The 26,190-nt window shown below is 41.0% G+C and overlaps 1 protein-coding gene across 9 annotated transcripts in view; it reads right to left on the bottom strand.

The window, feature by feature from the left end:
- DCLK1 (doublecortin like kinase 1) overlaps positions 1–26,190 on the bottom strand; it is a 341,902-nt gene that overhangs the window by 84,844 nt on the left and 230,868 nt on the right. For all 9 annotated transcript variants that reach the window (XR_013362773.1, XM_077868080.1, XM_077868089.1 and 6 more), the window contains exon 5: positions 11,655–11,771. Coding sequence is in view for 8 of the 9 variants with exons in the window: in XM_077868080.1 (XP_077724206.1) it covers positions 11,655–11,771 (117 nt within the window). In the remaining variant the exon portion in view is untranslated. The remainder of the gene's footprint in view (positions 1–11,654; positions 11,772–26,190) is intronic.

The raw sequence follows: 26,190 nt of genomic DNA, 5'->3' as shown, positions 1-26,190 counted from the left end.
AGAGTGGTATATGGGGCATCTGGGTGGCTCAGGTGGTTAAGCAGAGGTCTGCCTTGGGCTCAGGTCATGATCCCAGGGCCCCATATCAGGGTGTCCCTGCTTAGACGGGAGTCAGCTTCTCCCTCTGCCCTTCTACCCCACTCCTGATCTCTCTCTCTCATGCTCACTCTCTCTCTGTGTCTCAAATGAATAAATAAAATCTTAAAAAAAAAAAAAAGATTGCTTTTAAGTGGCCAAGCAGGTCTAACGATTAATTATTTCAATGTGAAGATGGCTACATTTGAATTACTGAAGTACTCATCAGATCCACTGCCTTGAACCCATTAAGGTTTCCTTTACTCAGATCTATCTGGGTTCATTTTCCTTTAATCCTGTATCCCTTGGTCTTCTTGTTACCTCCTGAATGACAAATGCTAAACTTTAGGCTGGATTGTTCACAGATCCTATGAGGATCAATCACACAACCAGCCACCCAAGAGCTGTGTATGACATCTGTGGAGCTGACTTTACCCACCTTACTTTGTGCCCTGCCTCCATCCAGCCGAGTCATCATCTAAGCCCATCAGGGACACAACAGCATGAGCTGGTCACAGGATATTACTCCTCACGCAGGATCCAGCCTCACCTTTCTCTTTATCATTTCAGATAAATGATCCTGCCCCATTTTACTCACTGAAGCCATAATTCAGGTCTCTGTAATCAGCACACACAGTGTACACCACATACTTACTACATGTCTGACTCTATTGGTCCCTATGTCCCAAAACTTATAATTGAATATGGAAGTGACTAAAAAACTCTAGAATTCAGAAATACTTCACTTATTTTTACTCATTCCTTGCTCCTTTTATTTTTTTTTTCCTTGCTTCTTTTAAATGACTAGACTCATGTGTATATTAACTCAGTAATGCCTTAAAGGGTTTCTTCTCCTTATAGTCTCATTTTTAAAAGTCTCGGACCACATGTGGAAGCTAAATGTTTAAATGTCTCAAACTGTCTCAAAATCAGAGCAATCTCCAAGCAAGATTAACTAATTACAAGGGAACTTTTTAGACATGAAAATCTACCTTGTCTTTTCCTGATTTCCTTTCTGCACTTAAGGTGGCTCATGTATCTCTAACACTGCTCTTGCAGGGTTAAGAGGAGAGAACATGTTTGCAAACATATGGGGTCCGGCTGTGTATTTAGAGAGTGGGGATTCAGGAGTGTTGTTGAAGAGATCTAACTGCTTGCCTTAGACTTTCATCCCCTGATAATGGGAGGAGGCTGTAGATACTCTAAAATCTCTTTTCTTAGCCTTTGTCCATTGTTTGCTACATTATTTGGAAGAAGAAGAAGAGGAAGAGGAAGAGGAAGAAGAAGAAGAAGAAGAAGAAGAAGAAGAAGAAGAAGAAGAAGAAGAAGAAAAAGAAGGAGGAGGAGGGGGAAGGAGAAGGGAGGAGGAAGAGGGAGGAGGAGGAGGAGGGAGTAGAAGGAGGAGGGAAGAAGAGGAGAAGGGAGGAGGAGGAGGGAGGAGGAGAAACAAAAAGCAGAGGGAGTCAAATGAGGCCAAGAGAAAACAGACACCTATCTAATGGGGTGGGGGATGGGAAGACTTAGGGAAAGATGCTTTTTCCTAATTCTGTCTTCACAGATGCTCAACTCATAGGTGAAATGGATCATATTTTTTTAAGAGAGAGAGAGAGAGAAAGCGAGCAAGCCTGGAGGGGAGGGTGCAGAGCTCAACTCAAGGCTTGATCATGACCTGAGCGGGAAACCAAGAGTCAGTTGCTTAACCGCCTGCACTACCCAGGCACCCCTACATTTCCTTCTTAAACTAAAATAATGGATTCAATTCAAAGGGACTGTCTGCTGAGAATAATGAAACTGTGGGGATGTAGGAAGTGACCTGTGAATTAAATTTTTTTAATAAATATGTACAAAAAGACCCTTGAACACCAGGAAATCTAGGCAACTTGAACAGGTCCTAGTATTTCTCAATTCACTCATCTGGCCAATTTACCCAGTAGTTATCATGAACTTTTAAGCACTAAGCACTATAGAGTGTGTAAAAAAAAAACAAAAACAAAAGCAAAAACAAAAAACTCCTGCTTTCAGAAACCTTAAAACCTAGGAGGGTGAAATCATGTGTCTCCTATAGGCCAGGAGCCAAATCAATTGTCACTGGATCGCAGAGGTGCAGAAGACCCTAGATAGTGAGGTGATCAGAAGATCCTACCTACATTGTGAGGTTGCACAGAGTCATCTGGGCCAACGGCGTGTGTGCCCTTTGGACAGCTGAAGGGGCAAAAGAAGGCTCTTAAGACTCAGAAAGGTATCAAGTGGAAAAGCCCAAGGGGTATCTGCTAGTAATTTAAATTGGTTCACAGAATGAAGCATGAGTCCAAAGGAAAAGTGGGAGATAGGGCTGGAAAGGAAGACCGTGGCCAAATCAGGATTGTTCTTCATCTGAGAAGAAGGAGTTTGGACTCTTTTTTGGCAGGCAGAAGTAAGGACAAGTCTGACATCAGAGTGCAGGGCAGATGTAAGGGACAGAGGAAAAAGGCAGGGAAGAGGCCACCTAGCAAGCAGTTTCTGTAGCCTGTGAGAAACTGGAGTTCTAGAGCAGCACTGAGAAGGGGAGCCAGGAAGACAGGTGATAAACTGAATGGGGGGGGGGGGGGGGGGAAACGAGTCAAAGATGATTTCAGGGTAAAAGGGGAAAAAAATCTAATTCAACAATGAAATAGGATCACCTGGAGACCTTTGATTTAAAATTATGAAAATGTGGACTGCCTGGGTGGCTCAGTAAGTTGAGCATCTATCTGGCTCTTGATTTCAATTCAGGTCATGATCTCAGAGTCCTAGGATTGATCGCCACAAGAGCTCTGTACTCAGCAGGGAGGCTGCTTCTCTCTCCTTCTCCTTCTACCCTGTCTCCTGCTCACATGCTCTCTCGCTCTCTCAAATAAACAAATGAATCTTTAAAATAATATAAATTAAAATTATGAAAATGTGTCAGCTGGGATCTCAGAGCCCTTCTCTGAGGGAACTGGACATGTAAAGCCCAGTGTGGATGAGGGTCCTGAGACAAAAGGGCTCTGAAGATCCTCTGGTCCCCATGGGGTGCTTTGCCCCCACCCCACAGGATATTGCAGGAGAACCCTTAATTGTAGATGGTCACCATGCTGCCATGCCCATCCTTATTCTACAAACCTTTCATTGGGGTGGAGGGAAAGACATCCTATATTTCTATTATTTAAATCACTACTTATATGCAGGGTCTCCCAGATATGCATCATTGGCTCAAATCTGACTTAAACACAGTTACTAATTCCTAATTGCCTACTGATGTTTTTCTAAAGCAACTCACACTCCACATACCTGAAATGTATTCACCTACCATTCCTCTTCAACCTTCAAACATGCTCCTGGTCTCTGATTCCTCTCTCCTCTTCTGGGCTCATATCCAGTTAAATTCCTGGTTCATTTCCTTTTCAAAGTCTACCCTATTCCTAACATTATTGTTTAAATTCTATCCGACAATTTCTTTCCAGCATGACTGCAATAGCCTCATAGAGTTCCATGGCTCTTGACCCCTCATGTGTAGTCACCCTCTCTACTACTGCACCATTGTCTCTAAAATTCAAATAAAAATCAAATCATGGTCTTAGCTTAAATTCTTATTCACCCCCTAATACCTATAACAAAAACACACCTTCATAAGCCTTTGCAATGATCAACATCAACGTGGCTACCACCATCCTCTCGAACCCTTTCCTCCAATCTATCATGTGCTTTTATCAGACTAGCAACCTTAAATATGCCATATACTTTGGGCAACCCAGGTGGCTCAGCGGTTTATCACCGCCTTCAGCCCAGGGCGTGATCCTGGAGACCCGGGATCAGGGCACGTCAGGCTCCCTGCATGGAGCCTGCTTCTCCCTCTGCCTGTGTCTCTGCCTCTCGCTCTCTCCTCTCTGTGTATTCTCATGAATAAATAAATAAAATCTTTAAAAAATATATGCCATATACTTCATATTGTGCCTTACTTCATATTGTTTCTTCAAGTGGTGATGCCCTCCTGGTCCTTCTTATCCTGGCAGGATCCTTCAATTTGTAAGTTCTTTTCTCTTGGAAATTTTCTCTGACTCCATGAATGAGATCTAATCCTTTCCTCCTCTGGGCTGTCATGGCACTTTCTACAGTATTACAGTAAGTGATATATATATATATATCAACTTGAAGGCAAGAATATAAGCAACATGAAGACAAGAACGGTGCTTTAATCATCTTCATATCCTTGGGACCTAAGATATGACTGGAACACGGCAGATGTTCAGGGAATATTTATTTAGTTAACATGGGGCATTTACAGTGAGGAGTTCATAAAGGCAGTTGATGTAGGGTTGCTGCCTGCTCCCTACAGAGAATGGGTCAAGATCATGGTTCAAAGCTCTGAAAAGTACCTTTGGAGATACTCATCTGCTGAGGGTAAGGAAGCACTACCAGGAATTGATCGGTACAGGGAAAGAGAATGGAAAGAGGACTGAACTTCACATGCAGCAGAAAATTCCAAAAACACAAGAGATGAATCATCAGCCCCCTTGATCTTCCTGGTGCACTTTGTTTTCAAGAATTCCCTTGGAACCCCAAAGCAGCCAAGATCCTCCAAAGAATGTATAAGGCTGAAATCTATATTATAGGAAAAGACTGAGCTAAAAAAATAAAAAAAAAAAAGCTAACAATTTGCCTTTGAAGGTGTCTGATGTAAATCTAAAAAGTTGACATATTGGACTAGAAAGCTGATTAAAATTCTCTTTGCTTCCCCAGCTTTAATTCCTGTCTTATCTGCATATGTTGCATAAAATATGTTTATATAACCATAAAAAGGGAAAATTTGAATAGCATAAATAAGAAAACTGCAGGATTTCCAGAGTCACATATGAGTGTGAAGCAGGGGAGGACAGAATGGTGCTTTAGCCATGGTAAGAGGTCATTAACTAAGTCACCCAGCTTTATCCTCTGTCAAATCTTTACCCTTGCACCTCCAGCACCCAGCATTGCTGGTCAATGATGGAATCTCTATGCATATTAGATGAATGAATGGTTGTTGTCAGGAGGGTTCCTACCTTAGACCACAAATTTATAAAGTCAAGAAAGTCCATTAGCTCATGCTTGAAGTGATGGCACCTGCTGGGGCTCCATTATGTTTCCCATAGCTTCTAAAGAGACAGTCTAAGTAGGTGTTATTTTACGATAAAAAGTTGGCCATCCATTTCAATGGGAGTAAAAACTCTAAAGCAAACAAAAAGCCCCGAAGTTCTTCTAAAGTGATCAATGAAGAGGTCAAAATTTTGAAATCTGTAAATTTTAAGATGGACTATAGCAATGAAAATTCAGGATAGGTAAATGTGGTTTTCTTACATTTTTAACATTAAGAAAACAATATAAAGCAAAACTAAACATCATTCTTACTGAAATAAAATTAGTTGCATATTATTCTTTTATTTTAGAGATATTTTGTTATAACTTCCTTGTGCAGAAAAAGGAATTCGTTTAAAAGAATTTCACTTTTAAATTACACATTTTATGAGACGTCTGTGTTCCAAAGATAAACACACATGAATAAAGATTCAACCCATATTAAACACTCTTTATGATACTCTTATATATTCTTGTTTCTTTAAGAAGCAACTAAAAACCACATTTCCCATTTCTTAGTGATAAACGCAGTCAAAGTCTCAGTGCACAATTGTCTAGGGACTCATTATTCTTTGTGTGTGTTAGTAAGGCTCCTGGTTTCTCTTTTCTTGTAGTTCCAATTGCCTTTTCCAACTCTCTGTTAAGGAGATTAATAATAATTCAACAAGTATATGAATTATGTTATCTCTAAATTATTTAGGGGGCTTGACCTGTGTACTTCTTGAGAATAGAGGCTGTTTCTTTCATCTCTGCCTTATTAGTGCCTAGCTAACACCTGACACTAGCAGACCTGCACTTGATATTTCTGAATGTGTAAATGAACACCTTACATTCATAAATCACCTCTAACTTCCTTTAGTTCCAAGAAGAAGAATGAGTAAGGGACGAAGAGAAGATTTATAGAGGTTTCCCATTCTTGTTCTAACACTGACTTACAAAGGAAAGTTTCTGTTTACCACTTAACCATACATCATGAAGCTGGAGTGAATCATTTCACCTCCTGGAATGCTGGTCCTGGGACTAATATTTAGGCTTCTATTGCAAAGTGTTATGCTGTTGTAAATTGCAACATTGAACTAGGTACTGTATTAGTTATTTTCTGGAGATCAAATCTCTAATAAACAGAGGTGAAGAAACAGATATCCAGGATGGCCAGCCTACCTTGTCTGGAGCACTGGGAGCCCCAGGTGCCAGCCCTGAGCTGCCACTATTAAGTCAGTCACTCTAGGCCAGGCAGTTCCCCCAGCCCTCACTGCTTCCTCATTTCCAAAAATAGTCTATATTAGGGATCCCTGGTTGGCGCAGTGGTTTGGCACCTGCCTTTGGCCCAGGGCGCGATCCTGGAGACCCGGGATCAAATCCCACATCGGGCTCCCGGTGCATGGAGCCTGCTTCTCCCTCTGCCTGTGTCTCTGCCTCTCTCTCTCTCTCTCTCTCTCTGTGACTATCATAAAACAAACAAACAAAAAAAAAATAAAAAAAAACTTTAAAAAACAAAACAAAACAAAATAGTCTATATTATTACATAACAAATAATACTATCATGTCTTGACTGTAGCTGGGAGATGGTTAGGAGAATCAAAAACGATCAAAGACATAAAGATCCTATGTAAACTCTGATGTCATTTAAATACAGTTAACAGTATTATCATGAACATCAGAATGGCACGAAAACTGAGCAAATCTTGGGACACGTCTACCTTTGGCTCAGGGCATGAACCCGGAGTCTTGAGATTGAGTTCCGTATCAGGCGCCCCAGGAGGAGCCTGCTTCTCCCTCTGCCTATGTCTCTGCCTCTCTCTGTGTCTCTTATGAATAAATAAATAAAATCTTAAAACACAAAAGAGAAAACTGACCAAATCTTAACTTTATACTAAGCTCTAATCTCTGTATAACATAGAAAGGTGAATATTGGAGGTAGAAATTGAACAAATGAAATAGAAATTATTTCAAACTTTAAGTTAATACTTTAAGGGTAGAAGCAAAGGTTCTTTAATGTTAAAAAGACAGGTTTGTGGTGGCAATTGGGTCTGGGGCAACATCAACCCTTAAGAGGTATGAAAGTAAAATTATTCACATTCTAGTCTTTATGATTTCTGAAGAACAGTGAACAGGCCATCTTAGGAAAATGGTGATGCAGTTAATGTAGCGATAATTCAGTGCTCCTTTCCACTGGGTATAAAAGCCATACTTGGGTGAAGCCAAGAGTCTTAGGTGAGCACAGTGCAGGGGCCCAAGGCAGGCACTCCCCTGACACCCAGCAGCTGCATTTGCCCAGAAAAGAAATGGAAATGTCACGGGACTTCCTAAACTCTGAGCTTAGATACTAGGGAAAGAGAGTGGTCTTGGGAACACTGACATAATCCACAGATTTGTGACGGGGTATTGCAGCTCTGTAGACCTTCTCTAAGTTAGAATCATCCAGAGGAAGGTGATAGGGTTTGGTAGCAAGTCAGAATCAAGAGATAGTCATTGCATATTATAAGCTGTTATACAACCAAGAAATGGTTGCATAAAGTGCTTTCTAGATCAAAAGGCAAAATTTTATATGCATAAAGGTCTCATGTTAAACAAAATGTGATCAGTCCATTTAATTAATTTTGACCTAGAAGTTAAAAACACCTTGATGAAGTTTAATTTTAGAATGGATTCAGATTCCACTTTATGGAAAAGATACTACCTGCCATGGCACACTTACCACAAATTCCAAGTTAGTGCCAGTCAAATCAACCAGATTTTAACTAGAGTTGAAAGGGCTCAGGGAAACAAAAGTAAAGAGAAATGCTTGTTTGAAAAAAATCTACTGATTTTGAAGTAATTCATTCTATCCATTTTAAACTTCTAAAAAGAATAGTTACAAATGTTGGCAGTGACAAATACAAATATATTCATTACATTTGCCTGTCTGCTTTTTAGTTTCTGAAATTACTTTTAGTAAATGATACATTCATTTATATTTATAAGATTACAAGTAGATATATTAGATGTATTATATTTGTAAGATTTATATAATCTTCAAGATGCTGAGTAGTGATTATGTTACGTTAATTCTCAAGTGAAATGATTTCCTGTATTCATAATTATCTTTTTAAAATTAGATTCACAATTCCTTTTTTCAAACTCAAATTTTTAGATTCATTTTTGGAGTAAAACAGGTTTTTCACTATTTATGCAGTTATTTCTGAGTTGCAAAAATTCTCTCTCCATGTTTTTCTCTTGTATTCCCTCCTTCAATCTGGCTGCCATAAGCAGACAGAAAACAGGACACTTATTCTGCATCTATAGTAGCAAACTTAGTAGCAGACAGTAACTACTCCAGATCTCATGATTCCATTCTTTGACATGTGCATGATAATCCAACTTATCCCCCTTCCTTGACTTATAAGGACAAAAGAAAAAAAAGAAAAAGAAATTCCTGCCCAAACCCAGGAGCACTTAACTGCCTGCCTACAGGTCTTAAAAATAAAACCTGTTAAACGAATAAACAAAGAAAGAAAAAGCAGAGGGGGCCCATAAATATAAAAAACAGATGGATGGTTGCTAGAGGGAGAGATGTGGGGGATGGGCACTATGGGTGAAGGAGAGTGGGAGATACAGACTTCCAGTTATGGGGTGAATAAGCCATGGACATAGAATGCACAGCATAGGAAATGTAGTCAATGGCATTATAATAGCATTCTATGGTGAGAGACGGGAGCTACCCTCGTGGAGAGCACAGCATAATGTACAGACTTGTCAAATCACTATGTTGTACACCTGAAACGAATGCAACATTGTGTGTCAACTCTACTTCAATTAAAAAAAAAACAACTACTAAATCAACATTTTAAAAACTGTTAAAAACAAGAACAACAAAAAGTCACCAGCTATCATGCTTAAATTATGTATATTGATTCTGTTGAAATAGTTATCCCGTAAAAAAAAAAACATAAGAATTTGGTTAATCACCCATTATTAGATATCTCCCCCACTACACCTGGTATATACTAAGAAAGAAGAGAGAAAATATTAAAAATTCGTCAATGTCGGAGTGTTTTAGATTGGGGACTGATTTTGTTTTGTAATATTGTTGTTTTTTACAGTATTGCTAATATTTCCGTTAATGTGGGGCTTCTTTCTCCTTTACAACTTTCCATGATTATACCAAATGGCCAAGATTTTAGGAGCGACAGGCTGACTAGGCCCATGATCTTGTTCTTCCTTTCTGCTCCATGGGGGTTCATTTGACAGCCCAGGTTTGCTCAGAGAAAATGAGCAATTTTCTTTGGTCAAGACTGAACATGTTCTAAAGAGCTCAGGTTTCACCTGCTGGCTGATTAATGAACAAGCTAAGGTCTCCAAGGGGAGTTATACATGCACCTCTCTGCCATTTGGTAGAAGTCTATATCTCTGTGTACAGGTGGTATCTCTCTTAAAGAGAAAGACTTTCCCCAATATCTGTTTCCAGGGAAGGGATGATCTTCAGACAGAAATTCTCTCTTGGCCCAGGTAATAGGCTCTCTGAAGGTGGGTCATTAAAACCTTGGTCTATACTTCATGGTACAAGGTTAAAGATGGACATTGCCATGGTACAAGGTTAAAGATGGACAAGTAGAGGCATAGAAAGGAAGTCATCTCTGTCATACCAATAAATGAAGATGAGCAAGTCATATCTTTTACCAGATTATGCAGTCAAATGACTCCCTATATTTATTTCCCTTTTATTATCTATCATTCATTAGTTCTCAAACTTGGGTGAGCATCGGAATCATCTGGAGGGCTTGTGAAAACCCAGACTGCTGGGCCCTAAATTCCTGGGTTGCTGACTCAGTGGGTCTGCAGAGGGCCTCATCAAGACTGCATTTTTAACATGCTCAGATGATGGTGCTACTGATGGTCCAGGGAACCACATTTGGGGAGCCACTTCCTTAACCCCTGCGTTTCATAGTATGGTACATACATAGATCATCTGATTAAAATTGCTTAGAATACTTGCTAAAACATAGGTTTATGGCCTATGTATCAGAATCTGAGGCATGGGGGCAGCAGTCAGAATGACAAACTTTACTGAGTTCCCAAGTAACATTCATGCACTCTACACTTTGAGTCTCAATACCTCACTCATTAGCAAAGTCTCATTTCAGGGTTCCATTCAATCTGGGTGAGCTATGTCATATTAAGGAAAGAGTTCTCAGTCTACCCTTAAACTAGGAGAAGCAAACAAGCTGCATCTCAAGGGCTAACCATGATCTGAGACTTATTCCTTGACTGGTTATGATGTGGGGTATGCTGTGAGAAGGGGGCAGTGGCCGCCCATTATTGCCACCCTTTGAACATCAAAGAAGATCTTTGGAGACTAGGGATTTGCTGTGAACAATAAAAGCCCAGGGAGAAGGTAATTCAGAGAGAACCAAGATGAGCTAGGTGCTCTAGCTACCCAGCTTACTAAGAGTTTCTTTTTCCAAGACTTCCTTTGGAGGTCATAGTTTTATTTTTTTATTAGGAAAAACAGATCGGAGCACCTCTCTCTTTTTAAGTATGGAGGTTATAACTTACACTGTAGTTTAATAGCTGGCGAATGATGCCAGAGACAGGCCTTGTTGCTCCAGCTTAGAGATCTCTGTACATGTCTCTTGGCTCATGCTGGCAAGTACACGGCCTCCATGTAGCCACAAAGGGTCTTTGTCTCTATTCATAAGAGCTTCCTCTGTCTTCATGAAATTAGGGACAATCACCTTGATGTACATATCAGTTAATAATTCCCATTCAACAATTTATATTATTTAATAAATAATTCCCTTCAGGAGTGAAATAGACCTTATTCCTGAAACTAAAAAGAAAGAACCAAAAACCAAACCAAACCAAACATATACCTTCTGACTCATTTTATTTTTAAGACCAAAGAAGGAAGATGCAGGGTTGAGACAGTCATTTGTTGAGTACACATCCTGCTATAGCACCAGCATAGAGCCCCTGAGAGGCAGGACACTGACCCAGAGTCAACACAGTTTTTCCTGCTCCAGGCTCTGATTCTTACTGCTTTTAGCTCCAGAGCCAGTCTGGGGCCCAGAGTAAAACATGTGTTTTATGGAAGTTCAGCAAATACAAATTGGAAACTCCTCATAAGCCAGTGCCAAGTAGAAGAAATGCTTCAACAGAGGCTTTTGGAGTTGAGGGGGAGGGGAGTTTGCTCTTAGCGTGAAAAACTGATTTTGGTGGTAGAAATGACGCAAGTCGGTAGTATACTTCTATTTGTGGACAAATTTGGGTTTCCTGAGTCTTTGCTAAGTAAGTTTTCCCAAGCTTGATGCTTTTCCTTTAAGCTAACATGCTAGACTCTAGCAAATCTGTTCCACACCACTCCAACTTGTTCTAAAATTGTAAACCGGAATCTACCCTATCTTAAAAACCTCATGCTCTGGGCTTCACACACCCTCTGCTCATCATGCGTCAGAAACAAGACAGTTTCTTCATCTCCTGTGGTGCTTTACCTGAGCTGGTTGATGCAGGGGATTTGCTGCGCCTGGAAGGCCCCGGGCTCTTGGTGGCGCTCCTGCGGGATGATGAAGCTATTTTGGTGTAAGAAGTGGACTTCACCACTCGACATTCTGGAGAAAGAACAACAACCACACATCATTATAGGAGCATGGCACAAACCATTCAAAATGCATAGAAAACCTGGAAATAGATATATATGGCCACCCTCAGCCGCATCTACTTCCTGCCAACCCAGTGCTTATCTATAACAAAAGCCAAAAAACAATGAGGAAAGGGTACGGTGGGCGGGCGTCTTAGACATCGAAGTAAATAATACCCTAAGCCTTCTAGTTTACCTTGTTTACAGTAATATTTTGGATAGATGAGGAGTAATAGCTTAGTAAATAGCTTAGCTTGTTGGTTCTCTCCACCCGCCTTGTGTGTTATTTGTGTTTATGTATTTCTTTCGGGATAAATTGTTCTTTCTTCCAAGAAAAATGTTAGACCAAAGGTCAATCTCATAAACCAAGATAGGCAGTGATCGAGGATTCTACCCATCAGGTCCCAATTTATTGGTCTTAGGGATTCCTTGCAGTGCTAGCGATGTTTTTTGTTTGTTTTTGCCATATGTTAAGAAATGACACCATTGGCTCAAAAGAGGTCAAATTGGTGGAGATGACTTTACCCTGCTACAAGGGCACCGTGTGAGTGTGTGCCACCACACAACAGTGTTTATAGGACGCTTCTAGGCCTGAGGATGAAAAACAATTTGCTTTTATTAGATTTAAATCTTTGGTGTTTGTGTTCATGAAATTTAACATTAAACTTGGGTTCAACATTTCACTATCATAAGTAATTATGCTAAAAAACACCCTTCTAAATAAGTGTGCATTTATCTGATTATTTCTTTAGGAAAGATTTAACCTCTGCAAATAAAATTTAGTTTCTAGTTACTGGAAACCAGGGGGCACATTGCAAGTGCTTAAAAAATTCTGTTGAAGAAAGTAGGATTTTGATTCTAAAGAGATGCACTTTTGAAAAGCTTTTGACGAACTGCCCTCCAGAGAGGCTGACCCAAATTGTACTTCCATCAGAGTATGAGAGTACTCATAGCCTGACCCCTCACTAAGGTTAGGTTCTATCTTCTCAAAAAATCTTTAATTTCTACACAATATCAGACTTCATTGCCTTAAATCTGAATTGCCTTGATTACCAATAAAGTTCTATATTTTTTCCCAGATGCTTATTAGCCATTTGTATTCTTTTGCTATTATTTGCTCATGTCCTTTGGCCCTTTGCAATTTGCATGTTCTTTTTCTTATTGGTATGTAAGAATGCATTCTGTATTAAAGTTCTTTCCTTTTATCTACCACATTATAAATATTTATCTTTGTAGGTAGTTGTTGAAGTATGTTAGCTTTAAATGTGGTATTCTTTTTAGGTATAGTAGTCTAAAATTGAAATCTACTGATTAGCTTTTCCCTTATGCATTTTTTGCCATTTTATATTTCAATAACAAAGAAATCATAATAATTCCAGATCTATTTCTGATGCTTGAATTTGAAATTTTCTTCCCTACTCATGAAATTTCTAATTTTATGAACTCAAAACATGTTTTTCTCTCCTTTATACATTCTGAATGGCTTTATATAAACATCTTTTCCTATTTTTCCCAGACCAACAAAGTAGTTCATATTGTTTAATATAGAAGGCATGTAAGTGTACATAAAATACAAATGTTGGAAGGCTGTACATAGGAGATAGGGGAGAATGTGTCCTGGAGAGCCTTATGCATTGAACTATAGGGGGTAGTGAGGCAAAAAAGAAGAGGAAGGATTTCAGGAAGAAAAAGAAGAGGAAAGAAATTCCACCTTGAGGTATTAGTTATGTGGTCTTTTCGTCAAAAGCAGAGAGAAAATGATTCAGGGCATATCCAGGCTTCCCTGGTAGTTACTTGGGCCACTGTTGGCTGCTCTAGCCTAGCCAGATGGTCCTGAAATAGACTTCTATTTCTTATAGAGGGAGAGAGAGAGAGAGAGAGAGAGAGAGATCAGCAAAAATTAAATGACAGAAGTTAGCAAGAAATACAATAAAAGATACAACCAGAACCTCAAAAATTATTCTCATGGGGTGACAGTGTCCACAGGTGTGTCTACAGAGGTTTAATTCACAAAACAGATTTTGGGACATGTGAAGAGGACATCCAATTAGCTCAAGGCTCTGTCCATGTAACAGACAACAAATCCTGGAATTTGTCCTAGCCTTGGATACTGGCCTGGCCTTTTGGAAATATATTAGCAACCAGATTGGATGGCTGCAATGTTGCTGGTCCACTGGCATGCTTCCAATTAAACTTCCATCATGTGTCCACTGTGTGCCAAGTGCTGAGCATGGCAGCCATAATGAAGAAAATACAAAGTTTTGGGACTCAAAATACCACCTGGTAGTGCAGTATGGAGTCTTCTAGCCAGCAGTAATTTGAACGAAATCATTGTTGAAACTGAGGGTTCTTTTGCTAATTTTTATGTCATGAAACTCATGTTTGAAAAAACCTTGGTATGAAACAAATTGTTTTGAATAATAATACATTGTTCATTTTAACTCAAAATCAGGACTATAATGAGGGCAGGATGACCAGGACTTTTTGTCTCAGATCATGAATGTTTAGGGGTCACTAAATTTAAAATAATAATTTAAAAAGCTCAGTATCTAGTGAGCAAGAATGAAAAGTTAAAATAAGAAGCTACCAGATGGTGCACATTGGTAATAACACCCATCTGTGAGTCGCAACATGAATTAAAAAGTTGATTTTAGGGTTTGTCGTGTGCTGGTTGCCACAGGTGCCAGAATTGCTAGTTATGGCTCCAACTACCAACCAGGGCTCTGGGATCAGCAAAACTGAACCAATCTTACTACACTAAGTTGACATTTTCCAGCTACCATAAAGATATTAGGTAGCTCAGTCTTATCAGAGCCAACGTGGGCGTTTTGTTTGATTTTTGAAGTATTGAAAAGAACTCATGGGCTCATGCCATGCTTCTAGAGCTGCTCTTGCTTCTCTTGAACCTAGTTCTCACCATATCATTAATCTATCAAAAGTATCCATTTGTTAGTCTGCCCCCTCACCTCCTACTCCACTTGGTACTAACCAGTCCTGGCATGTGAAAAAGTGTGTAAAGTTCCTCCATAAATATTGGCCCAAATTGCTACTGATTCTTTTTTTTTTTAAAGATTATTTATTCATTTATTCATGAGACACACACACACACACAGAGAGAGAGAGAGAGAGAGAGAGAGAGAGGCAGAGACACAGGCAGAGGGAGAAGCAGGCTCCATACAGGGAGCCTGACGGGGGACTCATTCCCAGGTCTCCAGGATCATGCCCTGGGCCGAAGGTGACGCTAAACTGCTGAGCCACCCAGGCTGCCTGCTACTGATCTTCTTACCACTTGTGTGAACTCTTACTATTCACTGACTTCATCCAGTTTCTCATTTTATAGAGAAGGAAACTGGGTCTCAGTAAGGCTAAATGACTTCTATTAGAACCCTAGTCTTGAATTGGTGGCTTCCTCATGACCCCAGGATCTGATGTTGTCACTTACGCAAGCTGTCCTACTGTGAATAAAGGATGAAAAATTTCTATCAGTGCCCATGGTTGGGGCAGAGAGACAAGTAAGTGATGGTGGATAGTGGGAAGCATTGCAAACAACCAGTTCCCATATCGACATTGAGGTAAAAATGAAGATACTAGAGCTACAACTCTATCAAGATGCCTATCGTATCAGGAAACAGAACAGAACAAAACAATAAATGCTCTTTCAGAAGTGGAGTTATAGTGAAGTATTAGGCTGGGGGTCATGGAGTCTGAAAGATAATTACAAATATTACAAATCTTGTACCTCTTGCCTTCAGGATAATAGTGAAGCTTCATGAGTCATATAAGGGATTAGAATAATTCTGAAAGGCTAGGGCTGAATAACAGAAAACAGAAACAAAACAATGACAGCAACTGCTTTTTTCCTAGGGTCAAAATAAAAGCAACTGAAGAAAATTGCAGCTCCAAGCCATAAATCAGGAAAAAAAAAAAAACCAACAAACCAAAAGACTCCAACCATCTTTCCCATTAAAGTTTAAATTTTAAGTATTTTAATTAGTTTAAATGGGAATGGTGTTTTATAATGGTGAAAAATGCAGTGAAGAAGGACAAATGCTTCATTACTTTAGAGAGAACACCAAAATCTTTGTCAGCTTAGAACCACAACTTAGAAACATCATAAATAATATGATCTAAATGGCTAGTAAAACAGAAACCCTTATTTGTTCTCACAAAAGACAATTTCATAGCCTCTGGCAAGGAAAAAAACAGCACCCTCCATTCTCCCTCTCTTGTGGGGCCATTTGTTTTGGGAGGGTAATCACTTCATTCTGATATTTTTGGCACCCTTGTATTATGAGGGATGCATTTCCTTTGGCAGCGGAGATAATGGACAGAACAGACACTCCTTGGAAAGACCATATTGGGGGCGCCTGGGTGGTGCAGTGGGTTAAGTGTCAGACACTATGTCTCAGGCTCGTGAGATCCAGCCCCATGTCAGACTCCATGCTCACTATGAAGTCTGCTTGAGATTCTCTCTCCCTCTCACTCTGCCCCTCACACTTGCTTGTGCTCTCTCTCTCAATAAATAAATAAATAAATAAATAAATAAATAAATAAATAAATCTTAAAAAAAGAAAAGAAAGACAATATTGAAGGATTGCAGGTAAGCCACTTGAAGCTTCCAGATAGTAATTTCTCTTGCTACTAAAGGTTGAAGTCTACCCAAAGTATAGAAAATCAGATCAAGCACATTAAATGGGTGTCTGGTGAGTGAAGCTACCACAGCAAGCAAACCAGATTTAATTAAATCTCTGCTTTGGAAAGTCCCTATACTCACAATTCTGTGAAGGAAAGTATCATTCTCCATATGGTCTCTACGAATGTTTGCCTTACAGATGTCCTCAAGATTTGGTAAGATAGGAATTAGAATATTTCCCACCTTCACCCTGGACCCCAATTCAAGAAATGAGCCTTCTGTAATGGACAAATTTAGAAAGACAACCCAGATGCCGATGTAGAGGGAAGAGACTAAAACAGGAACAAATTCTTTGGCCATGTTCCCAGTGGCATGAGAACCTCCACTTATGCAGATTCTCCCCCCACTCAGAAACAGTTGGTAGGTAGGCTGTAGTGTTGTGGAAGGTGCTAGAGAAGAGAAATGATGGCAGAATGCCACCACAGGCACTAACACCTCACCTGAGTTCACACAGCAGGGACATTAGTACCTTCAGAGGGACCCACTTGTGCCTTCTGGAGAACCTTGAAGAGCAAAGGGGAAGCCCCACGTGCCTAGACAGCCTTAGTGATATGCTGCATGCTGGCTAGAGAATATTCTTTAAACAAGGTATGTTTCTGCTCCTTTACTCTCTTTTCAAAACCAACCAGAATAAAAGCACCGTCAAGCAGAGGCCTCTCAATTGATACCTGCTCGAAATTCAGTTGTTCAGAACTGTTAAGGAGATGAGCAAGTTCATCTGGAAGAATCCATCACGAGCAGTAGAGGCTTTGTGCTTTCCTCCCCACCCTGATTACAAAGATAAGCTTCCTCTCAACTTGGCAAAAGCACAAAACCTCCAAATGGAATAGCATCCCTCTCTTTGATTATATGCAAAAGGGAGTCAGGAAGCACATTCAGTTCTAGAGACTTTTTATAAAAATGACACAAACTCAACGACCGAGAGAGAACTTGGGATTCTGTCTCTAACTCTCCACCACGTCGCTCTTACATGTTAATATGCCCTCAGTTGGAAGGAGCCCTCTGAGAATGCCAAGGTTATCAGCGGTTACCAAATCAACTCTCCTCAATTCATGAGTATCTTCTCCTGTCTCTAGAAGTGGCTGTCCAGCTTTCTCTGGAGCACCTCTGGTGCTTGGAGGATTCACCACATCTGTCTCATGGTTTTGAAGCCTTCATCATCCTGCTTAGTCTCCGGATTGTCAGCACTGGTGAACTGAACAGAGCATTCTTGGTTATGTCTGGCAACTAAGGTTTACTTCTGATAGAAACATGATGATTTTTGCACTTCACAGTAGCATCACAGGATATCCAAATACAGGCTCCTTGCAGGAAGGATCAGTCTGCATCTCCCCAGCAAGGACTGAAGCCCATTCTATCATTCCTGTGCCACCTGCATTCTGAGTCAATCCTGACACTTTGACAGTGAAATTCCCATCCCTACTGGCTGTGGGGTTGGGAACCAGTGTTACTTCCCTAAGCTCCATATGCAGCATGTCTAGAATAAAAGCAGTCGAGATTGAAACACTCTGAGACGTGGTTTTTCAAAAACGAAGTATGTAGCAGACTGAGCTGAAAGTGAAGGCATTGGTTGGAGTCGCTTAGCTGGGGAGTAAAGTCCCAGAAATTGAGATTTTTAAAGTACCTTCTAAAAATACAGCTACGCGTGTCTAAACCCAGCACCTAGACTGGCCCACCACAGCTTTTCAGAACACTCAGCTGAGCACTCCAGATGGCGCACACGTGTTCCCACAGCCAGGGCTGCTGGCTGTGAAGCTAACACCAACCAGCTCTGGAAGCACTCATTGGCTGAGATTCCTTTATGTAACCTCTGCAGAAGACTTTAGGGCACTGGGATTTTCTGTACTAATGTCACAAGAGTCACCACTCAGAATGATTCTCTTCTCTAAATACTTTCCTTTCTCCTAACAGTCAAATAAAAGTTAATTTTCCCTTTATAACAATGTAGACATATATGGAGGTCTGGGGTGGGGAGCAGTTTTGCTCTAAGACATTATTAGCCTGGTAACCCAGGTTCCTGCTATCTTATTTCTGTCACCCATGAGTGTTCTTGTCCGTATGGTCCCAGCCTGCTGGTCAGGCAGTCCTTGCAGTTCAGCCCTGGAGGAGGGAGAAAGGAGGGCGACCTCCAGACACTAGGCAAGAAAAGCTGCTCCGTGCCTTGTTCTGTCCGGTCCTCATTTCCTAAAACGGATTCTGTTATTTCCTTTGTCCCTCATGTCAGTGATGCCTGGCTGAGAACCACTACTAGATCTCTTCATCAGGCCACGTTTCCCATGGTCTTCCATCCATTCTTAAGTTCCTCCTTGAGGGTGTTATGAAGCCATCACTAACCACCTGCCTGGGTCCCTGAAACAGTGCATTTTGCACATTCTTTCTACAGCTGTGGCCAACATGAATTGATAGTTTCAGTCTTCTATGCATTCACTACAGTGCAGATGATGCAACTGGCTATACTGAAGGTCTTCCAATTGTCTGCTAAAATTGGATCAGCGTCGATTGCTTCACCCATCTCTGAGAGCATGGGGAGGCACGGGGCCTTGAAACACTGGGGGTTTCTCACTTGAGAGTTCGTTGAATGGAGGAGGTTATGGCGGCACAGCCTTCTGTGCTATACAAATCTCAGTAATAGAGAAGTGCCAGGAACATCGCCCAAATAGCTGCTCTCCAAGTCATCATTTCCCTTCCAGGGACCACCTGACCTTGCAATGAAACTTTTGGAGCCCAGCCCCAAATAATGCTACCCGGGCCATGTTAGTTTGAGGCCAAGTACCCAGGCAGATACCTTTCTTCCCTACTGAGCCTGGGAATATGTAACCCTATTCGTCAAGCCAGGCAGAATTGCCTCAAAACGCCATAATCATATACCCTTTTGCCAATATGAAGTCAAGATCTTGTCTTTCTGGAAGTCTAAAATATACCTGTAGTTGGTAAGCTTGTTTTCCCATAAAAGCCCAACATCATAAGCTTTACACTTGTCCCTGAGGGCAGCCTTTTTTTTTTTTTTCTGACAATCCTCAGCATTTGCCCAGGATCTGCTGCCTCTTCATTAGCCCATACAACTCCACTAACAATCTTCATCTTTTTGAAAGTAAAGCAGTTACTAAAATTGAGAAGCACCCCTTGGCTCGCTCTGAGCTTCTCATCAGAAACCTGTGTGCCTTTGGTGGGAGGTTTGAACAAATCACAGACACTGAAGGCCTTTCTCCCAATGTGTTCCTGTTGATAGACACATGCATGTCATCTGGCTCAAGAGGGATGCCTTCTTGGTCTTCACTGAACACTGAGTGACTGAGTATGCAAATGGACAATGGCTGGACCATGCAGAACAACAGAACTCTGACCCACTACTTCAGCAAGCAAGCCAAGCCTCATCTATGCTCACCAGCCAGGAAGCCAGCCTGCTGTAAGTCAGACTAGCCACAAGTCAGATTGCGTTCCCTAGTAACGACCCAGGAAGCTAACCAGTAACTGCTATAACAATCAGCCCAACATGGCCAAGACTTGATTAATAGATGACAGCTTCCCCTAATTTTTGTCCTTGTTTCCAACTTAAAACCAGAGAAAGCTAAATATGTACCCCAGCCAATCACACAGCTAGCCCACCCACAGCTTCCCCACACCAACAATCAGCCCACACCTGAAGCCTTCCCTTTTCGCCGTTTATAAAGCTCTCCCACTCCTCTGCCTGCTCTAAGTCTCTGCCAAAATGCAAATGATGGCGGCTGACTCCTTTGCTCTAGCAAAAAATAAATAGCCTTAGCATGATCTTGTTTGGTTGGTTGGTCTTTGTTTCTATAACACACACAGCTCTCCCTTTTAGCCTCAAATAAAGTAGCTGGCTTGAGTCAAGCATCATGTCGTATGAAACAGGCTTACCTTCATCCATTAGAGTCATGAGAACATTCACAAGGGGAAAAGGCTGACTGCAGAAACAGCAGATGAACGAACATCTCCAGTCTCACACTCTGGGCCTACACTGATGGGGTGGGTTCCCATGTGTGACAGCGCACATCATCTGAATTTCTATTTCTATTTCTCCTTTTTTGCAAAGTGCGTGTGTTAATTTACGAAGGCTGCTATAACAAATTGCTGCAAACGTGGTGACTTAAAGTGACCAAAATGTATTCACTCAAGATGCTGGAGACCAGAAGACCAAAATCAAGGTGTTGCAGGGCCACAGTCCCTCCAAAGGCTCTCTAGGGAAAAATTCATTTCTTGCCTCTTCCAGGTTCTGGTAGCTCCGGGCATTCCTTGACTTGTGGCCACACCACTGACATCTATGCTTCCATCCCTGCATGAACATCTGCTCTGTGTGCCTGTTTTATCTCCTTTTGCCTGGCTCATATGAGGACGTTTGTGTTCGGGACCTCCTGAATAATCCAAAGTAGTCTCCTCATCTCCAGATCCTTAGCCTAATTATATCTGCAAAGCTGCTTTTTCCAAATAAGGTAACATTTAAGAGTTGATATCTTTGGGTGGTCATTAGTCAATCTACTGCAGCAGGTGTGACACAACTTCAGGACAAGCATTTCTTTAGAATTTTTTGCAGAAAATCTCTTGTTATTCCCCTGCCAAAAACCTTTCCGTGACTCCTTGCTGCTTTTTGAGAACATCCTTGGCACACTCCATAAGATTCCTGTCTACCTCAGCCTCTGTCTCATCTTTCCTTTGGGTACAATATTTCAGTTTCTTACATGCACTAAATATCTTCCTACCTCTGGGCATTAAAACCTTCATTTCCCAGCATAAGAATCAAGTTGGCCATACTACTACCTCACCTGGCTAACTTCTGCTCATACTTCCTGCTCAGATTAAATTCATTCATTTGAGCATCTGCCTTTGGCTCAGGTCATGATCCCGGAGTCCTGAGATCGAGTCCCACTGCTTCTCCCTCTGCCTATGTCTCTGTCTCTCTCCCTGTGTCTTTCATGAAAAATAGATAAAATCTTAAACAAAACAAAAAAATCAAGGACAAGCGCTAGTTTTATAAGTGCTTTGCCAAGAATTGAAAGGGTGATGTGACAGTGAGTGGCTGAGTGAGTGGTTTTTCTCTACTGGTGGTCAGGGAAGGTGTCTGGGAGTAGAGGACATTGAAGGTGAGCTCTGAACACAAGAAAGAGCCAGCCATGTGCAGATTAGAGGAAACAAAGGGAGGCAGGGAAGAGATCAATCAAGTCAGGAGTGAGAAGACTAAGAGAGAGGTTTGGATTGTACTTTATGCAAGATGGGGAGTTATAGAAGGGTTTTAGGCAAAGCCATCTTATTTGTGAGTCTACAAGGTCACCCTGGCTGTTACGTAGAGAAAGGGTTTCAAAGGGGCTAATATAGGTGAGAAAAGATGCTGGCTTGAGCTATGGTGAAGGAAATGGAAATGGACAGAACAGACTAACTTGGGGTATGATGCAAAGATGGAGTCCACAAAACTCAAGGATGCACCAGATGGGGTGTGGGGTGGACAGGACAATCTCAGCCTACATGATCTTTGGTGGGTGTACTGCTGAGTCCTAATGAGGGGTCTGTACATGCAGTGGCATCACATGCCAAAGGGCAGGGGGGAGCGAGTGTTTACCAAGGCCTATGGTCCTCCTGCAGGATAAAGGACAGACTCTCCAGCTCTTTACAAATCCTTGTCCTTCCCTTGACCTATTCAATTAGAATCACGGAAGTGGGACCTGGGGCATTAACAAAATCCCCTGGTGATCCTGATGGTGTGGATCCACAGACCAGAAAGCTTTTGCCATTCTCTGGTATACAGATAAGAAAATTGCTAAAGGAAATCCAGAGGCTCAGAGTTTGAAGTAATTGTACAATGTGGCATTTGGAAAGAAGGATAAAACTAACAGAATGAGATGAATTAGCAAGACAAATCAATCTTGAAAAAGCAACAGGTGTCTGTCCCACTTTAGATTTGGTCCCAACTCACATGTTCAAAAACAATAAACTATCATACTGAGACCTAGCTGAAAGCAGACTTTGGAAAAAGAATAAGAATTCACATTTATTAGCAACTCATGACCACCTGGTTCTTGTTAGCTACAAAATAGAAAGGATCTGAAAGAGAGATAAGAAATAAGAAACAGATAAATTACTCAAGAACTGAAAGCTAGAAAATGGGTATGAACTCCTAGGGAAAAGAAAAGGATATAAAAGAAGCTCCCCTGCCAAAAAAGAGCATAGAACTATAAATTGAAATTAAACTTGATAGTTTTAGCTCTCTCTTTGGGAAGGCTCCTCTATGCCTGGCTTTATCTCAGCCATGCAGAAGCAAGGATAATGTACATCTTTGGTTCAATGGTCTAGCACAGGTCTGAGTGCTTCATGGTCAGGAGGTCTGGAAGGGGCCTCACTGGGAAAGATGAAGGTGTGGAGCTGGTGGACAACACAAAGTAATGACAGTTGAGAAAGCCAGGTATGTCATTCACAAAGGATAAGGTTTTATTCTGAATTGCCACATGCCCCCTTAATGGGATTAGGACTAGAACCATTTAGATGACAATGGGGTCTGCTCTTCTCCCATTGAAACAAACTCACAGGCTCTGTGCTGTCCAATAGTTTGGGTTCTGTTTAGGAACATTCCTTCCTCCTTGTGCTGATGTGGTCCATGGACCAGCAGCCTCAGCATCACCTGGGAGCTTGTAGGATCTTAAATTCCACTCCAGACCTACTGAATCAGAATATGCATTTTACCAGTGTTCCTAGTAATTTGTATTCACATTAAAGCTAATGCTATGGAGAGGTACCCTTAAGTCAGTGACTCTGATCTGAGGGAGCATGTGAAAAAGGTTTCTGGGCCCAGGTCCCCAGAGGTTCCAACCCCATAGGATTGAAATAGATCTTGAGCAAGCACCTTAGCTGACTGTGATTCTAATACTCAAACAATAATTTAAGAAACAGGGCCATAAGATGGTAATAAATAGGAGTTAGTCGCTCTAGAAAGGAATAAATAACAGACAGACCCCAACAACTTACTGAGAGCAATATTTAAAAAGAGTGTTTCTTGACTTCCTTAATGATAAGAATCACTTGAGGGTTATTGGTAAATATTCAATTTCCCAAACCCCTTCCCCTAGACCAACAATCTAGGAATTTATATTTTTAATGTGTTTCCTGGATGGTTTCTTATACCTAGAGAGGTTTAGAACTGCTTTGCTGGGAGGCACACAGCTCAAGGAAAATATCTATGCTACAATTAAGTACCGCTGTGCAAGGTGGGCCTGAGCTATCCAGTTTATCACCTGGTCAATTAAAGGAGAGGACCCAGGTTCTTGATAGGGGGAGGAGCTTATATACAAAACAAGTTTCCAGAAAGTCACTGACCCTCATCTAGATGTTCAGGACATCAAGCTTGATTGGAAATAGAGATTGTCTACCAGGAAGGGGTATACCTGCATTTGAAGAGAAATCATCGGAGTCTCATCCTGAGAAAAGACAACCAAACCTGACTCCACATTGAGTAAATGAGATTTGGGAGTCATGCTTTTGTGTCTGAAGGTAAAGACAAGACCTGAGGAGATAATTCTCCATAGAGTTGAGGGCCCATTTCTGGGTTCTCTATTCTGTTCCATTGATCTATGTGTCTGTTTTTGTGCCAGTACCACACTGTCTTGATGACCACAGCTTTGTAGTACAACTTGAAATCTGACATTGTGATGCCCCGGGCTCTGGTTTTCTTTTTCAATATTCCCCTGGCTATTCGGGGTCTTTTCTGATTCTACACAAATCTTAAGATTATTTGTTCCAACTCTCTGAAGAAAGTCCATGGTATTTTGATAGGGATTGCACTGAATGTGTAAATTGCCCTGGGTAGCATAGACATTTTCACAATATTAATTCTTCCAATCCATGAGCATGATATAGTTTTTCCATCTCTTTGTGTGTTCCTCAATTTCTTTCAGAAGTGTTCTGTAGTTTTTAGGGTATAGATCCTTTACCTCTTTGGTTAGGTTTATTTCTAGGTACCTTATGCTTTTGGGTGCAATTATAAATGGGATTGACTCCTTAATTTCTCTTTCTTCAGTCTCATTGTCAGGGTAGAGAAATGCCACTGATTTCTGGGCACTGATTTTGTATCCTGCCACACTGCCGAATTGCTGTATGAGTTCTAGCAATCGTGGGGTGGAGTCTTTTGGGTTTTCTATGTACAGTATCATGTCATCTGCAAAAAGGGAGAGTTTGACTTCTTCTTTGCCAACTTGAATGCCTTTAATTTCCTTTTGTTGTCTGAGTGCTGAGGCTAGGACTTCCAGTACTATGTTGAATAGCAGTGGTGAGAGTGGGCATCCCTGTCGTGTTCCTGATCTTAGGGGGAAGGCTCTCAGTGTTTCCCCATTGAGAATGATATTTGCTGTGGGCTTTTCATAGATGGCTTTTAAGATGGTGAGGAAAGTTCCCTCTATCCCTACACTCTGAAGAGTTTTGATCAGGAGTGGACGTGGATGGAGCTGGAGGGTATTATGCTGAGTGAAGTAAGTCAATCGGAGAAGGACAATCATTATATGGTTTCACTCATACAGGGAATATAAAAAATAGAGAAAGGGATTATAGGGGAAAGGAGGGAAAATGGGTAGGAAAAATCAGAGAGGGTGATAGACATGAGAGACTCCTAACTCTGGGAAACGAATAAGGGGTAGTAGAAGGGGAGGTGGGCAGGGGGATGGGGTGACTGAGTGACGGACACTGAGGGGGGCACTTGATGGGATGAGCATTGGGTATTATACTATATGTTGGCAAACTGAACTCCAATAAAATATATATATATATTTTGGACCATATGTATATATGATAATTCTCCTACCAAAATCATCTTTGAGCCAGCTCTGTCATCTCAAGGAGGAAAAAAAATAAAAATTCAATAGGGAAGCTGAAGGCGAAAAAAAAAAAAAAACAAAAAACCGTAACTATAGGACAGGAATAAACATTCCAACCCTGGTATAGAAGAAAATAATCAGAACGTCATGACAAATGATAAGCTGAACTTATGTGGTTATAAAAGGATTGAGTAATACTCAAGAATGGTAATGCAAATCTACTTCTGAGCAAAATCTCATTGGGATGGAATTTAATTTAAAGGTTTTGCCTTCAAGGAATAGGGACAATCACAGGAGTTGATAAAACTTAGCTACTTCAGGGAAGAAATGGGTAACACAAATGTGTACATTTGGCAGAGCACAAAAAGTCAGGAATTGAATCAGCCATACCCCTCCCTAAACTCTTCAAATTCATGTTTTAATATATAATTCCGCTACTGGTTTGTGACCCCATAATCAAAATTAAAATAATCAGAGCCTTAGAATGCAGAAGTAATGATAAAGTAATGGTTCTATAGTCTAAAGAAATAAAACTTTGCAAACAACTTGTGATTGTTTTTCCACCATAAATAATTACTATGGAGATAGCATAAAGGTGTTCTGTACCTAAAATAATAGTACCACTTACAGGAGGGGATTAAAATGCTAGAAGTTCCCTAGACAGGGGCGCCTAGGTGGCTCAGTTGGTTAAGCATCTGCCTTGGGTCAAGCCATGATCTCAGAGTCCTGGGACAGAACACCATGTCTGGCTCCCAGCTGGCTGTCTGCTTCTCCCTCCTACTCGTGGGTGAGCTTTCTCTCTTTCTGTCATTACTCTCAAATAAATAAAAAAAAAATCTGAAGAAGAAGAAGGAGGAGGAGGAGGAGGAGGAGGAGGAGGAGGAGGA

Source organism: Canis aureus, chromosome 24 (genome assembly GCF_053574225.1).
Source record: "Canis aureus isolate CA01 chromosome 24, VMU_Caureus_v.1.0, whole genome shotgun sequence".
In the NCBI taxonomy this organism is placed as follows: domain Eukaryota; kingdom Metazoa; phylum Chordata; class Mammalia; order Carnivora; family Canidae; genus Canis; species Canis aureus.
Note: the sequence above shows the minus strand (reverse complement) of the source record. Positions and strands in the feature narration are given on the sequence as shown.